Below are 17168 nucleotides of genomic sequence, written 5' to 3'. Positions count from 1 at the left end.
TAATGTATCAACATGAGTACATTACAAAAACATAGTTCTGATTAAAAATAATTACAGAATGCTATATAGGTTATGATACCATTTATATAACATTTGAAAATATACAAATAATGCTGCATTTTGTTCTTGGATACCTACATGTAGAACAATTGCTTTAAAATATTCTTAACTTTAAGTGGGTAGATATGATAAAATTCAGAATGGTAGCTATCTCTGGTTAACAAGGAAGTGGAATGGGATTGGAAGGGGTTAACAATAGTTTCGTAAATTAAGAATAGAATAGTACTTTGGTTTCAGAGTATAACATTCTCAGCTAAGTAATTGTAAAATATGTCTATCTGTATGATTTTTGTTCCAGGATCCAATGAGTTCTACCTACATAGAGGAGCTGGGTAAAAGAGAAGTCACAATTCCTCCCAAATATAGAGAACTTTTGGCTGTAAGTTAAATAACCATTTACCTTTACTGTTTCCTTTCTGGAATATAATATTTATCATAACGAAATACCTATGAATTTTTAAATTTAGAAAATAAAATGAGCCACGTGAAGCTGCCATTAGTATGGCACTCACCGTATTAGTTCGCTAGGGCTGCCGTGACAAAGTACCACAGACTGGCTTAAACAGCAGAAGGGCGTCATCTTGCAGTCCTGGAGGCCAGAAGACTGGCATCAAGGTGCGGACAGGGCTGGTTCCTTCTGAGGGAAGGATCTGTTCCAGGCCCCTCTCCTTGGCTTGTAGATGACCATCTTCTCCCTATATCTGTTCATGCTGCCTTCCCTCTATGTGTGTCCCTGGGTCCATGTCCCCCCCCCCCATTTTATAAAAACACCAGTTATATTGGGTTAGGGTCCATCCTAAAGTCCTCATTTAACGTTAATTGCCTCTTTAAAGGCCCTGTCTCTAAATACAGTCACACTCTGAGATACTAGGGGTTAGGACTTAAACAATATGAATTTTGGGAGGACACCGTTCAACCCATAACCTTTACTGAGGAATATATTTTGCTGATTATAAGGGTTAATTTCACCTTCTCAACATTATCCAATGAATATTTGTTTCAGAAGAAAGAAGGGATCACAGGACCTCCTCCAGACTCTTCGGTGAGTTTACATAAATGTCTTCTAAGATCCAGATGAACGTTTTTTATATCTTTGGTGGGCTGGTAGGGCTATTCTATATTTGGGGATTATGGCTAAAGTTATCTCTAAATCAGATAAAGTTTCTGTTTGTTCAGAGAAAGGAGGTTGATATAGGGGTTGTCTCAGTGTTCATTGGTTTCATACGGAGTTTTTTTGAATGGAAGAGGAGGGAGCCAAAAAACTTTAAGGGTAAAATGTTCATAAAAATAGAATGAGAATATATCCTAACATGTAATACATTTAGAAGAGGGGAATAGGAAAATAATATTGCAAAACCCTTTCTCTTCTATACATAGATTTCCATTAGAGTTATTATTATTAACAGATCTCATTTAATGGTAAAGGAATCGCCAAAGTACATTCTTCATATGCTGGGTTTATAATCTGATCCTTCACTTGAATGATTCCCACATGTTACCCATCATGGTGCCTATTTCTTTAGAAACCCATGGGGCCCGATGATGCCATAGATGCCTTGTCATCTGACTTCACCTGCAGTTCCCCTGCCGCTGGTGGAAAGGAAACTGAGGAAGAGGTATTGTTTCCAATGTTATTAGTGGAACTTGTTAGAAACCCTCTTGAACTTTAAAACAATTGCTTTTTAGTTCCGGCTACTACATTTCCCTCATCTATAAATCTAATCTTTTGTGTTTTGTTTTTCAGAAATCTACAGGAGAGGTTTTGAAAGCTCAGTCAGCTGGGGTAATCAAAAGTGCTGTCCCACTGCACGAGAAAAAAAGAAAGGTGGAGGAGGTATAAATAATCACTTCTTTGAAAATAACCACAGTCCACCTGACAGCAGTTGTTTTCCTGAAGCCGAACTAGCTGATTCAAGACAATCCTAATAGTGCATTACACATGACAAGGAGCATCTTTTCTCCCTCTGGTCTGTGTGGAATAGTGAAACCTATCAGGCTGATGATACTGATTATCTCCAGGCAGGTCTTTTCTGTTTCCACAAATGCTTATGAGAGGTTTCAACACAACCTCTTTGGTAACAAAACAAGACTATCTCACCATTACAATATGCAGAAGGGCAGGACACCAGAGGAATTCTACTCTTGGAACATAAAGTCTTTAGCGTGGTTTCCTAAAGGAGTTTGAGCCTTGTGAAATTACTAGCGGGATGTTGTAGCTGCCTCTGTCTACCCCTCTTAACCACAATCAACTTAATTCTCACAAAACCTAAAATGTGGTTCTATACCTCTGGGCTGGATGAGAAAAGATGCCCCAGTCCAGATACCACAAGGGACAGTTTCTGTCGGAGCTGCTCTGCCTCTCCCTTCCCGGAGTGGACAGTTTATTTTTATCTAGCTGGCTGACGGAACAGTAAGAGCACCACACCCCTGAGAGTGGGAGTTCCTACAGCCGTCAGTCATTGTGCCTTCAGAGAGGAAGGCAGTGGGGGCCACCTCAGGTTTCTCTACTTTTTAGGCTTAGCTGGTTTGCTTTAAAGGACAGGGTTGTCAGAAGCTATTTTTAGAAAAAGAGAAACAGGATAGTGAAAGTTTTCTTCTTGAGCTTTTAGTTTTGATATGAGTATTTTATAATGGCATAATTATCATCGTAGTTATACCTCTAACTTGCTAAATAAGAGGTGCAGTGTGCACCTGAGAGCACTGTCACTGTAGAAACGAATCTTAGCTACAGTTTACACTCACTGGTAAGTTCTTGATTATTTCTCTCTTCTGCTGGTTTTCCAATGAAATTGCCTTGCTAAAGCCCTTCCCCAACTGATGGTTCATTTTATGGACTTAAAATTTGTATTTCACAAAGAAGTGGATGGATTATTCAAGCTAACGAGGTGTTCCCTTTTTTTAATGGACAGATTTTTTCCTTTTTAACAGGATACAATGAGTGATGAAGCATTAGAAGCTCTTTCAGCTTCTCTGGGCAGCCGGAAGTCAGAACCTGAGCTCGACCTCAGCTCCATTAAAGAAGTCGATGAGGTATTGACCTTGGAGTTCATATACAGAGCACATTAGTCTGCAGGTTACAAAACTAAATATGTTATGCATATTTAGAATTCTTGTATAACTGTTATTGGAGATTTAAAATGAACTACTCTTCATTCTGCCTTACCTTTAGGGTCTGATTAATTAAGGTTATTTATTACCGAGGAGTTAGTAACCAAGAAGGATATGTGAGTGTGTCTTGTAAACCATCTAGAATTTTAATATTTAAAATGAACACTAATCTCCTCTGCCAATGCTTAAATGACACCTGACTAAACAAGATAACGTGGAGGCAGTGGCCTGGTGAGAAATAGTTTCATCTGCTATTGTGGAAATTGGAAACTTGTATTTTCAGAAGGCGTTTGGGTGCTTCTCTTTGTAAGAGGAGAGGGAGGTGACTGTAGGCGGGTGTGGAGACTATTCTGTTTATAATTGTGGGGAAAGATGTTGAAAATTTGTCTCAAAATAGAATAAAATCCAGCGACAATTATTCTGTAACTGAAGCTGTTGCCTATTTAGAGTGTAATGCTGGAGAGTTTTTACCCGGCCACACTTAACAAGATCTTAACAAGCCTTCTGTAAGCTTGTTTTTGGTGGAGAGTTTTAATATTAAATTACAGTTTCTTAAAGAATTTTTCTACTGAGTTCTCTGAGGGAAAAGAGGAAGGAAAGAAGAGAGTTGCCCTGGGGACATTTCTGACAAGGTAGTGTATGTGTGTGGGGGGCGGGGTAGAATGAGAATGCAGGCGGAGGTCTCCAGGAGCACCACCCTATCAGCTCAGGGAGGGAAGCTGGCAGATGTCGCTGTCACAATGCCACTGCCTCTGCTGTCACTTCCTGTTCTGAGTTACTGGGGAAGGTGAGTCTCACCAACTCCCAGCAACTCTTCCCGAGTCTGGGACTGCCCTGGTTCAAAATGGGCCAGTTTCTATCTTCGACTTTCCTTGAGGGCTCACCGGACGCAGTGTGGCACCACAGGTTTTGTGAAGGCGAACACAGGGGAGCAGAGGAAGCAGTCCTTGTCCTCCAGGACCAAGTAACGTATTGGGAAGAAAAGAAACTTTGACTAAAACACAATGCGAGATACCCATTCCTGGGAGCAGCCAGATAGAAGGAAAGGGTGGTCCTGGCAGAACCTCAGGAGAGGGGTGATATCCAACTAAGTTGAGTTTCCACCACCAGAAGGCTCCATGGCAGTGAGCCAATTGCACTTTTGCCTCGGGCTTCTTACAGATAATTAGGGCGCTTTAATGAGGCAATAATTTCCGGACGGAAGTTATAAGCATAAATCTCAGGACAAAAAGAGGCTTAGAGTACCTAAAGTCAGATAAGTAGATATTTAAAAAAAAGTTTAAAATATTAAGCACTTTGGGTAATTAGTTTAGAAATGCAGATAAGCATATTAAATTTCTTCCAGAAAACCTCAACAGCAGTAAACTCCTAAAATTTTAATAGAAAGAACTGTTCTTTTCCACTTTCTCTACTGGTTTTCGCTTTTCCACTTGTTTTTCTTCTTCTTTTTGTAATGTACAAAATGTCAACATTTCCTAAGATCTTCCAATCCTCTGTATTCTAAGGCTGAATTTTTACTATCTAATGGTAAATTCATTACTTCCTGGATAGTCCAATGTTGTGATAAGGCTCATAAAGGCTCATAGGGTCCACGGCCACTCAGTACATTCCAGACTAGAGAGCTGTCTGAGGCAAAATTACATAATACTTCAGAGAAGAAGTTCATGCCTACTTGTCATTTTTATAAGGTATCAGAACATAAAATAATATTTATACTGATACCTCATTAGTAATCTCGCCTGTTTCTGTGTAGTTACCTAATCTAATGCTAATTCAATTCAGTGTAGATGTTTTCAGTGCCTACAGTGCAGACATTTTAAGAGTATAAAGATCAAAAAGAAATAAAAAGGATCTAGCTGTGCGTGTAACTCTCTAAGTGGAGTGGAGAAGACAGTCTTTATCAAACAGATGACCCCCAACCTTCACAAAGGTTGGTTTATGGGTGGAGACCTCACAAATCTATGAAGTAAGGAGTACTGCTACGTAGTGGGGCTTCCTCTATATAATACAGTAGAAATATAAGTAAAAATGTTAAAAAAAAAAACTCACAAAACTTCCATCTTTTAATGAGTTGTTATTCCATAGAACAATAAAACTGTAATTCCAATGCCTGGAAGAATGCCTGCCTCATTAAAGTGCTTAATATTTTTTAAAATTAATCAATTGACTAATCATTCAATGGAGAACTGCCTGCTGATAATGTCGGTGGGAGAAGTGGGTTGAGCTGGAATTTGCTAAGTGACACGCACACACTTTACTTTGTTCCCAAGAGCTCCTCGGTTTGTGATTAAATCCATACCTTGATACAGATCACAATTATTATATAGCATGGGACTTTGAATTACTCACCAGTTGTTCAAAATACAAATGTTATATCCTAGAAGCCTAGAAGTTCTAGTATAGGACTACTGTACACTTTTATTTTTAACAGACTTAGTCGTTCATAGTTCATTAATCCAAAGAAGTCCTGGTGGTGTTGAAGTGAATCTTTTTAAAGCTAATTGCCCATGGATCTGCCAAGATTTGTGGCAGGCTGCTTCTCCCATTTCTGAACTGTGGTCAACATGCATGAGAACTGATTGTTTTCTCCCCCATAGGTAACTAGCTACCTCGTTGAGTAAGAGATGAAGTCTGTTAAAGACATTGTAACTTAATTGTGTGCTGTGCTTACCTGTCTTGAGTATTTTATTTACTTTTCTCTGGTGATCCTTACAAGTCAATAGCTAGGTAAGGATTACTAGCAGCCCCATTTTGTAGCTGAAGAAACCTAGTAGAAGAAAAACTAGGTGGCTTCCCAAGGTCACAGTGTGTGAGGGCAGGGCAGGGAAACCTCCCTAGGATTCCTGGCTGATTTTCCTGTCATTCTCCTTGCTGCCATCCTCAAAGCCACTCACCACGGTCTGTAGTTTACAAAGCATGTACAGACACTTTTATCTGATTCGGTCTTCTTTACAGCATCCTTAAAGCACATAAAGTATCATCCAAATGTTTGTTTACTTTTTCTCCACTTTTGTCAGGCAAAAGCCAAAGAAGAGAAACTAAAGAAGTGTGGTGAAGATGATGAAACAGTCCCATCGGAGTACAGATTAAAACCAGCCACAGTACGTTGTTAGTCACCATGCACGACTGCGGCACACGGCCTCTTGTGTTCCTATCATGTTTGTGGGGTCTGTTTCCATGATGCTTAAGGACTATCCGTCCTGGTGCTTCCACTGACTCTGGAAACCCGGGACCCTTTCTTCTCTGCTCTCTGCCATTTTTCCCATTAAGGGATGGTTTCCTAAGTCGTGACCATGTGGTCATTAAAATTCCCACAAATTAAAGTGTTTCTACTATTAACAATGCTTGATGTAGATTCTTAACCTTAAAACAGAAGGAACAATTTGGGAATAATTTTTTTCTCTATCTACTATATAGATAAAAGCACCATCGATCTTCTAAGTGGTAGATATAAATGTACAACTATTTCCTCAGTTAAGATGGTTTTGTTGGTTTGGGTTTGAAGTAAGGGTGGTGGACTAGCTCCTGTAATTATATCTGTAATTTACTTTTGAAATGATACACATAAACACATGATGGAAAATAGTTGCTATTTTTATATATGCTTATAAAAGGAAAGTTTTTCATTTTTAGAAATATGCTAAATTGTGAAACCTCATATCCAAAAAAACCTAAAACAGTATTGTAGGAATAGCATCTACCTCTTCATCCTGGGTTGGAGAACTGAGACTTTAAAAAAAGTATTCCATTAATATAGCTGCATCTTTCTTGCTAAAGATTTTTTAAAAATTAATATTTTTCTATCAAATAGAATTTTTTTAGTAACTTTTAAAGAAAAGTAGATACGCATTATATTTTATAACATTTGGTCTCTTGACTTTACATCTCAACTCTTTATTTTAATACTTTATAAAAAATAAATCTGAAATAGAAATCCACTTAAAGGAAAAAACAAGCTCTGCCCTCATATCCTGGAATTCCCCAAGACAAACTTAGTGGGACATGAAAACAAAATTTTCTTTTTCATTTTCAATGATTCTTCAATTTTATTTATAGGATAAAGATGGAAAACCACTATTGCCAGAATCTGAAGAAAAATCCAAGGTTAGTAAATAATTTTTTTTCTGATACTTATGGAAATGTAAAGCATAAATTGAGATAATTTTGAGACAAGATTTCACTCTGGAGGCTGGCATGCCTGCCTAATATGAATGAGAGGGAAACCTGACAGGGACACTCAGCTCATCTCTCTGACTCCTTTTCACGTATTTTAATAATTATTTTCCTTGTGGGTTATTACAAGGCTATTATAAATTTCTGGTTGATGTTCATTGAACATTAGAAGCTAATGTCAAGAGGGCACTTAATTTAGATAGTTAGCACTTAGAGTTTTTTTCTAATCACAGTATCAAATACTCTAATGATTCTAAACAGCCATTACTTAAGTCGGTATCAACCCGCGAAGTTACCTATCTGGTAATTCTCAGCAGCAGCATTTATTAATCACTTACTGTGTGCCTGACACTGCCCTAGAAGCCTTTCATATGTTATCTTTTTGAGTCCTCACTGAATGAGGAAGACGCTTTTATTATTCTCATTTTAGAGGTGAGGAAACTAAGATACAGAAGGATCATATACATAGCCTAAGGGTCACACAGCTGGGAAATAGCAAGGCCAGAACTCCAAATTCAGGCTGTCCAACACAGGGGCCCAGCTTCTGAATCACATGTCATTCTGTCATTGATTACTGTTGTTAGTCAAAATCTCTACATGCCCTGAATAAATAATACACTTCCCCTGAAGAAACTAGGGAAAGCAAAACTTTCCCACCAAAACCCCACATGGTCATATGCCCTATATCAATTAATTAGCTTTTGGTTTTAGATCCTAAAATATGGCCTAATATGTGTTATCAGGGAAAAAATTCTGTGTGGAAACTTTTAACAAAGTAAAAAATAGTCATTTCATAATATACAATGTCTCTTATCTTACAGCCACTGAGTGAATCAGAACTCATTGATGAGCTTTCAGAAGATTTTGACCAGAGTAAATGTAAAGAAAAACAATCTAAGCCAACTGAAAGAACAGAAGTATGTTTCTTTTTTTTTTAAAAAAAAAAAAAAGTCTTTAGTTTTGCTTGATTTTTTTTTTAACATGTTTCTATAATCTTAAAAATATGAGGCCAAAAGTATTTTAGCGTGAGTGGTTGATAAAAAGGCCCTTTATGCTATCCTTTTTTTAAATGCAGTTTTTGCCTTGCCTTTTTCTGAATGTACTTTCTTTCCCTAAGCTGACCCTGTAATTCTTACAGTTTTAAGTCCTATAATTATTCCTTCAGGAAAGCATTCACACCCATGCTTTCCTTTTCTATTCCTGCTTTTGTAACCCACCTAGTTAAAAGCAGTCATCATCACTCTCCTCAAGATGGCAATGGCTTCTGTCTTCAGTCTCCTTCCAGTCCATCCCGTGTGTCTACCTGAATTTTCTTTCTTGGGCTTGCTTATAGTTACATCATTCTCCTGCTCCGACCCTCAGGAGCTTCCCATTTCCTACAAAATAGAAGTTCCTACTAATGTGTTCTGGCCCCAGCTTCCTTTCCTACCAAGGTGTGTCCCCACATCACTAAACTGTGACATCATGTATCTCCACGGCTTTTCTTGTATGGTTCCTTCTGAATGGAATAACGTTCCCTCCTAATTCTAGATAAACTAAAATCTTAGGCATCCTCTTAAGGCTGCTAGAATATGGCCTTTTTCTCCTGCTTTTCCCTCCCCAAAACTGACTACCCTGCCAACACTTAACTGCACAGAATACAACATGCCAGGGGTAGTTTGCTCTTTATACATCCCTGTTAAGACATTTCTTGCAAACAAGTTTTTAGCTCTGTTGGTCCTTCCCATCTTGCATTTATACATAGCTTTAAATAGTAAGTTCTTCAAAAGAACAAACCATAGCCTATTGATGATCACCTGCTGAACTCCTTGCATGTTACAGTATAGAGTTTCATAAATGTCTGAATTAAAAACAATTTGAAATTTTACCTTGTGATAAAGATAGTACATTGGTTCTGAAACTTTAGCATATGCCAGGATCCCCTGAGGGTTTGTTAAAACAGAGATGGCTCTGCCCTATACCCAGAATTTCTTCTTTAGTATGTGAGGTGGGGCCTAAGAATTTTCATTTCTAACAAGTTCCCTGGTAAAGCCGAGGCTACTGGTCCAGGGACCACACTTTGAGAACTCCTGGGATGGTATCACTACCTTGCATTTGTACATAGTTATTTACAGTGTACAAGGTGCTCTTAGATATATAAAAATGATGTATTTATATAAAATACTGCATTATATAATTGGTATATTGTATTATTATATGATGAGAAATAAGACAAATAATAATAGTTGCTAAAAAGTTACTGAGTTTACTATATTCCCAGGTACTATGCAAGCGAGTCATGTTTTATTAAAGCCCCCTATCAACTCTTGAGATGTAGGTACTATTGTTGTTCTCATTTTACAGATGTGGAAACTGAGTCTCATAGAAGTTAAGTAATCTACCTAAGGTAAGAGGTAAAACTAAGTTGAAATAATGGTAGCCAAAGAGTTAACGTGCCTTGACTTATTTACTATTATAGGTGTTCAGGAAAATCACGCTCACAGCATATAGTATAGCAGAGTGTATTGCTGATTCATCATTGTTCGGTGTTACTAACCAGATATTTCTAAAACTTCTCATTGTACCTGCTTCTTTCCACAGGAATCTCAGGCGGGCACCCCAGCTCCTGTGGGAGAGGATGTGCCTCGGGCTTCCATGTGCAGTATACAGTCAGCACCACCTAAGCCAGCCACCTTGGTGAGTGAGCGATCCTCCGGGTACTGGGAAATGACTTGGGAAAGTAGTATTCTGTTCTTCCTCCCATCCACTCTCTTCTCCATGTCATCAACATATTTTATTCTGACAAAATAATAAAATCTTATATAGCTAGAGTGTCTACTATTTGGGGGCTCCAGGGTTATGCCAGAAATTTAGGCCATATCTAAATTTTTAATTAAATTGCTACAAGCTGTGTTTTTCTTTCACTTTCTGAAATTCTTTCAAGTTCCTCAGCTGTTGTGGATAACCATGCTTTTGCACTTCCCTGCATCTTTCAAGTCTGTTTGGAGTTCCACAAAGAACCCGATGTTACCTTTTACTGACTCTCCTGCTGGAATAATCTGTGCCAATATCATCATGACCCTCCCCACCCAACTGAAGGGAGGATAGATTCTCAATCCCTTTCTCTTTTCTTCATTACTTGCCTCTCTTGTGCTCTGTTTGGGATGAAGTAAAATATTTAACTCGTTGAATCTTTGTTTGCTTTTGAATTCAGTGGGTTTTGTTTCCATAGAATCTATAGAATCTGACTTAGAGAATAACATCAGTGGAATATGTTCCATTACTACAGACTCAGTGGATCTACACTCTGAAGAGCTAACTAACTTAACCCTTCAGAGTTTCAGCTGAAATGAAAATATGGCTCCTGCACAAAGCTACCTTTTGAGTCTAGTGTGGATATGGGCCAGATTGCAAGCTCACAGTGCAGCTTGATCACTCATACAGAAAACGGGCAGAAGGAACGTTGGGTTCCTCATTCTTTAGAGAGATTTAGGAAGGGCTTGTGAGTGGAGGGCAGGATCACCCTGAGAAGTGAGATTAGCACTGTTTTCCTGGGGAGACCAGTGAGCCAAGGATAAGCCAAGCACAGAGGTGCAAGGCAGTTGGTATACTTGGGACATGTGCATTTAGTTATTTGAGAAAATGGGGCCTTGAAGAAGGTGTAGGGCAAGGGTCCTGGGTACCCCGAAGTGGTTGCTTTCTGTCAGAGACGTCCTTGGTGCCAACTGCAAATCCCCTCAAAGTCCAGGGTCTGCCTCCTGCCTTAGAAACAGGACTTAACAACACCCCCCCCTTTTTTTTTTGAGGTGTCAGGGTACACTCCAGAAACTTCTACATTGTAGGAGCCAGGTCACAGGCCACAGTGGCAAAGACCAGGGAAAAGGAGAGAATCTGGAACTGATGTAAGAAGTAGAAACAGAGGCCGTGATTGTAATCAGAAAGACAAGAGCCAGCATTCCAGGGCAGAACTCTTGTGACCTAAACATGAGTCATTTACACCTTGCACCATGTATGACTGCCAAGGCCTTAGTGGGCTCAGTTAGTTCCATTCCAGCTTCACCCTGCCTGTAGAGTCAAGCATTGGATGTTTAGTGGACAGACAAAAGTAAAAACAGAGCTCTTGTTATTTCATTCTCTGGCTGCCTTTCCAGGCCTCTGCTCCACCAGCTCTGGTTACCATGGTTGCCCAGGTTACAGTCACTGCGGTTAGTTGGCATTTCTGGGATTGTGACACCCTTGGGAAACAAAGAATAGCTGCAGAGTGTGATAAAAGTCAGAAGGCTCAAGAAAGGTTTGAGAATTAGTGAGTAGAAGGGAATAAAAAGACCAGAGAAAGGTTTGTGGGTTGTTTGATAAAAGTTTACTGAGGAAATCTAGAGGCCTGAGTTCTAGCTCAGAGTCCGGCAATATAAAGTACTACAGAAACAAATTTCAGTCCTTAGTCCTATTTTCAGATTCCTTAATTCTTAAGACTGCTTCTTCTAACTTTTGTTTCACTTACTTCTTAAGCCAAAGGGCTTATGAAGCAGTTGTTTCCAAGGATGCTACAGCAGAGAGGAGGAGGAAACAGAAGTAAAGCATGAGCTGGTGCCCGGGACCAGTAGCAACTCAGAGTGCTTATCTCAGGCTTGGGGACCTGCTGCAATTGTAGCAATTTGGATATAACCCCAAACATTTTATATCAGGGATTTTTGTTGTCCTTGGAATAAACTCTGTGCAGTGCCCAACCACTAGATGGTGATAAATCACTTTCCACTCAGCCTCCCTTTCCTCATTGGTGATCTTTCCTTTTGCATTGCAGCTTAGCAGGGAAAACAGCTTTTCTTACTTGGGACGATGGCTAAGCTATAAAACAGACACCTTTACTCTAAAAGTCCGGTATATATTCAACATGAGATCATAGACTTTCCAGATAAGAATAAACTTTGAGACTGCTTAATTCAGGGGCTTTCACATTTTTAACCAAGGCCAACAGTAGAAAATGCATTGATATTACAACCTAGTACCCACACAAAAGACACAAATTTAATGAATGGCACTTATCCTTGTTATGTAAAATGCATTCTGTTTTCTAGTCGTTCATTAAAAAAATAAAAGTCCTGGCCATTAACTATAAATTGAGTTTATGAGCCACTAATATATGGATCATGGGTTTAGAAGAAGCCAGGTCTAGTCCTATATTTTGGCTCAGACACAGTTTGTTTTCCCTTTATACCATCTATGCTGTGTTCACCCAATTTCTTTTAAAATATCAGCATGGCAGGAGCTCACTAAATGATGAGGGAGCACATTTTATTTTGAACAACTGGACCACAGGTAGATGGCTCTCATTGGTCCACTCAGGTTAGTTAGTCACAGATAGTCACCTGAATCAGCATGAGTTCACTCTGACCAGTAGAAGCCATGAGGAGAACACAGGCTTCTGTGCTTCCGCAGAGGCTCAGCCAGAGCCACTGCCTCTAGGAATGGGCCAGGCTATTTCACAGAAAATTTTCTAAAAATGTTTCCTGTGCCATTTGAAGAACAATCACCAGAAAATCATTTTTCTTCTTTTCCGGCTTTCAGCATCTTTGTGATATACCCCTTCCTTTGCCTTCCTTATTTCAAATCCATAATACTGGGGTAGATTTAAAAGTTTCTCCGTGTCTAAGTTGCACAAGCTTAATATAAGAACCTTGCTCTAATTTTTAACATTTTAGGTTTTTTAAATGTAGATTCTAATTCAGTTGATAATTCAAATTATTAAAATGATATGTGCTTATCTAGGTGTGAAATATGGATATACCCCTCTGAATTGTATGATGTAGTCTCTTTCTAAAGGCGGCACTAACCACATACTTAGCATACCCACTACTGTACTTCTAGAAGGGCATGGTGCCAGATGATGCTGTGGAAGCCTTGGCAGGTAGCCTGGGGAAAAAGGAAGCAGATCCAGAAGATGGAAAGCCTGTGGAGGATAAAGTCAAGGTAACAGCAGCTCAGATACTCCTAGAAAGTAACAATCATTGCTTGCCCTCATTGCCCAAATAAGGTAGCCATTTTTTAAAACATATATTTCCCATAATACATGACCAGCTGGCTGTTACTGTGCATATCCTGCTTAATAAGCCAGACCTGAGTGAGCATCAGTGCTTGAGTGCAGCAGTGGATGAACAGCACACACACGTCAGAGTTCTCAGTCTCACTTTGGCCCCCTGCACTCCTGTTGCTGTGGACTCACGAGAGGAGTGGCAGCTCCTCTTTCTCCTCATGACTGCCTTTTAGCCCAGCAGGCTTGGTGGTGGGGTCTGCACTTGCTAAACTCAGATAGTGTTAAAGATTAGGGTGCTGTAGGAACTCTACAAATACGGTTGTATGTGCGTTCTAACAATGGCTATATTTACCTCAGCTTTAGTCATTCAGGATTTTTATTTTTTTAATTTTTATTTAGGAGAAAGCCAAAGAGGAGGATCGTGAAAAACTTGGTGAAAAAGAAGAAACAATTCCTCCTGACTATAGATTAGAAGAGGTCAAGGTAAATAAGCTGGGTATTTTTCTCTCTTAATTCAGACTGAACTCCATATACATAAAGAAGAGACATGAAAGCACACTTGGAATATAAAGATTTTGTTTCTTAATATTTCAAATACCAAATAGTGTTCGTCACTAATATCCTGTTAGCACACCAGTAATGAAGCTAAAATATTCCCAAGTGGCCTTTCACTCCTCCCTGAAGTGAAAGAAATCTAATGTCTAAGCTATCTCATTTTTTTTCCTAATACATGGTTTCTTACAAGACCAGAAATAGAAAAACTTAGAAAACCTTTATATAGATAGGAAAAGCAAAATGAAGAACACTATTTACTATCAGGAGAAATTTGCAACTCAGAATAAATCGAAAAAAAAAAATAAGAGCGCCGTTTAACATTGAGAAAAGTGATAAGTTGGCCCATTTTATTTTGAATGGACAGACTCTTCAGAGCAAGTCAAATGGAGGAGAACCCATTATGAACTTTGTAGTTTAAATACAGCCACTTGAACAGTCGCAGACACATGGACAATAGAACAAATGTCAGTCATCTTCATAACATACCATTACTTAAGAGGATATTCAACTAAACTTCTTTAACAATTTGGGAAAATCAAATTGCTATCCCTCTTACTCATCAATGTGCTCGAGTCCATTTCTTTAGGAAAGACAGGAACTCTGTTGAGCTCTCCCCGATTAAAAGGTTTTCTGCTTGTTTCTGCATTTCACGATTCAGTTGAAACCATGACATTTCTGTTAATTTGGGCTTGTGTGTATGCTGCTTTGCAAGGTTTTCAGAGGTGCTTAAGGGCCATGTGTTCTGTTACTACTGACCTTCCCATCCCCCACCCTCAACCCTTGCCCCCCCCCAGTTTGGTAAATGCGGTAACTCTTCATGGTAGGAGTTTGATAGCTTTCTCTCTCCCTTTGCTGAATTTTAGTAGCAGTTTTTAAGCAGTCAATTGGCTTTCCTTGACCATTTTACTCTGGTTGTTTCATCCTCTTCTGGACTTGTCGATCTCATACATTATTAATTACCTACTGTTTTATAACATTTTTATGGGGGTTGACTTGATCCCTTGTTTAAATCCTATACTGCTATTCATCAGCTACACTCACATCAGGCCTCTCCAGTGAGATTCAGCTCCCTGAGCATAGCCCACAGTTTCTGCTTTCAGACATAGGGTGATTTCAGTTTGAGTGTGGAGCAGATGTGCCCCCAGTGGTCGCATGTGTCCCTAGGGAAGTGTGCTGCCTTTGCAGCTAAGGGATGGTGGAGCGCAAGCCCAGGTTATGCTTTCCCTCCTAACTGAAGAATAGTCAGAAAGTACGAGTGAACCTGCAGAGGGGATAGAAAAGGGGCAAAAGGTAAAGGAGTTTACGTCAGACAAGGGGAAGCAGGTAATACCCTAAACCATTGCACCTCCTCACATTTTAAACAAACTAAAACAAACAAAAATCACCTTGACCAGTTTATTAGAAGAGTATAGATATATAGTCTTGCACTTATTTATTTTTGTGCATCTGGATAAATGGGATTTACCAATTACTTAACAAACCTCCTTTTACTAAAGAGACCCAAAAGCTTTATTACATTTTCCTGTTACTCAGAAGTGGCACATAAGAGACATTTGAAGCTTGGCGTTATTTGAGCCTTGTTTCAGAGCATCCCACCCACAGGATGAGCTCCCTAGGGCAGGGACTTAGTCTGTCCTAGGTTCTATGGTATTGCCACAGTTTACTGCAGGGATGGGCATGGAATTGATGCATATTATTGGATCCATTGCCCTTTAAATTCAACAGCTTTTTCCAAACAATTTCTGCAAATTATCCTTGCCAGGCTCATCATCCCTGTTCTCCCACAGTGTCCTGCAAGCACCCTGTCACAGCACCACATGCCACACACTACATTAACTGTTCATGTTTTTCCCCTGCACTAGATTGTAGGCTTCTACAATATATTTTGCGGACCCTGTGCATGGGGACGCCTGATGTATGTGAGCTGTTTGTTAATATAAATTAATTAGGGCATATTCTCTGGTCAGAAAATCTGTTACCTGAAATGATGAATCTAATTTATAATGTACAACATCTGGTGTATAACCTGTTGACTCCTTATAATGTTTACAAGGGTTCATACTTAGGATAAATGTGAAATGATTCAATGCCATATTTTTCTCGCCCTGGATAGGACAAAGATGGGAAACCACTCCTGCCAAAAGAGTCCAAGGAATCGCTTCCAGTAAGCAAGCCAGTTTTCTCTGAGTTTATCTTTCTCATTTGGCCCTGACTCTTAATTCAGGAAGGGCATAGCTTTCTTTTTAATGAGTTGATCAGCATGTGAACGTGACATCATTTTGAAGAGGAGACAAATGAGGTGGTGTTTGTTGATACATTTCCTGGTTCTTACAGCAAATGAGTGAAGACTTCCTTCTTGATGCTTTGTCTGAGGACTTCGTTGGTCCCCCAAACACTTCGTCCTTTGTAAGTCTGAAACTCCTGGTTTTATTTCCTTACTTTTAGGGAAGCAGAAATAAATGGGAACTTGTGACTTAGAATCTGACTTGGGAGCAGAGAAAACAGTCTCAAAATTAATGGCCCTTAACCCATTGTAGCATTAAAAATGTGTTGCATCATGAAATACTGTTCCAACACAATGAAAATTTTAAACAGTTGTAACTAAGTGAACCAGTGGGCATGTACTCTCTCAAGTACATCTACGAAAAGAGAATTTAAAATGAGTATATCTAAATTTCTTAGACAACTGTTACCAACTGATAATCTACAATGTGATCATTTTCCAGATTACCTCTAGGGAAACTTCATGAGAATAGATAGTCCCTCAAAGGGAATTCTGTTACTAGAAAGTTTGGGAAATGTTGTGTAATGGTAAGCAGGTTTCTCAACTGTAGGCTTTTTAGGGCTTTTTTAGTTACAAACATATTGTAAGTCTGTTGGAGTTATCAAATTTATATAAACGTAGAACCATTTTTTGTTGGGTCTGGGTTATTTAATCCTGTGTGGACAATGACATAGAAAATACATATCAGTTGAAAAACAGAATAAAATAAAATATAATTATCTAAATATTTATAAAAACAATTAGAATATATAAAAATAATATAATGAGATGTCTGATTTATGTAAAGAAAGCTGCAATAGAAGAAATGAATAGAAAAACAAGAATGTAAAGAAATTAAAACCCATACATCTAAGACAATTTGACTAAATGACTTAAAAGAATGATCATTATTTCCAGTCATTTTATACGTTAATATTTTTATTAAAATAGCAACAAGTTACTTTATATAACTCAGTTATTCTACATTTGAAAAATAAG

General features: G+C 38.8%; 1 protein-coding gene across 6 annotated transcripts in view; it reads left to right on the top strand.

Annotated features, from left to right (window-relative positions):
- CAST (calpastatin) overlaps positions 1-17168 on the top strand; it is a 103339-nt gene that overhangs the window by 65966 nt on the left and 20205 nt on the right. For all 6 annotated transcript variants that reach the window (XM_036225968.1, XM_036225965.1, XM_036225967.1 and 3 more), the window contains 13 exons: positions 359-439; positions 1064-1102; positions 1584-1676; positions 1805-1894; positions 2989-3090; positions 6186-6269; positions 7225-7272; positions 8163-8258; positions 9922-10017; positions 13186-13287; positions 13751-13834; positions 16020-16070; positions 16241-16312. In XM_036225968.1, coding sequence (XP_036081861.1) covers positions 359-439; positions 1064-1102; positions 1584-1676; positions 1805-1894; positions 2989-3090; positions 6186-6269; positions 7225-7272; positions 8163-8258; positions 9922-10017; positions 13186-13287; positions 13751-13834; positions 16020-16070; positions 16241-16312 — 1038 coding nt within the window. The remainder of the gene's footprint in view (positions 1-358; positions 440-1063; positions 1103-1583; positions 1677-1804; positions 1895-2988; positions 3091-6185; positions 6270-7224; positions 7273-8162; positions 8259-9921; positions 10018-13185; positions 13288-13750; positions 13835-16019; positions 16071-16240; positions 16313-17168) is intronic.

Source organism: Rousettus aegyptiacus, unplaced genomic scaffold (genome assembly GCF_014176215.1).
Source record: "Rousettus aegyptiacus isolate mRouAeg1 unplaced genomic scaffold, mRouAeg1.p scaffold_m13_p_8, whole genome shotgun sequence".
NCBI classification, from domain to species: Eukaryota; Metazoa; Chordata; class Mammalia; order Chiroptera; family Pteropodidae; genus Rousettus; species Rousettus aegyptiacus.
This window is presented reverse-complemented; position numbering and strand designations above follow the sequence as displayed.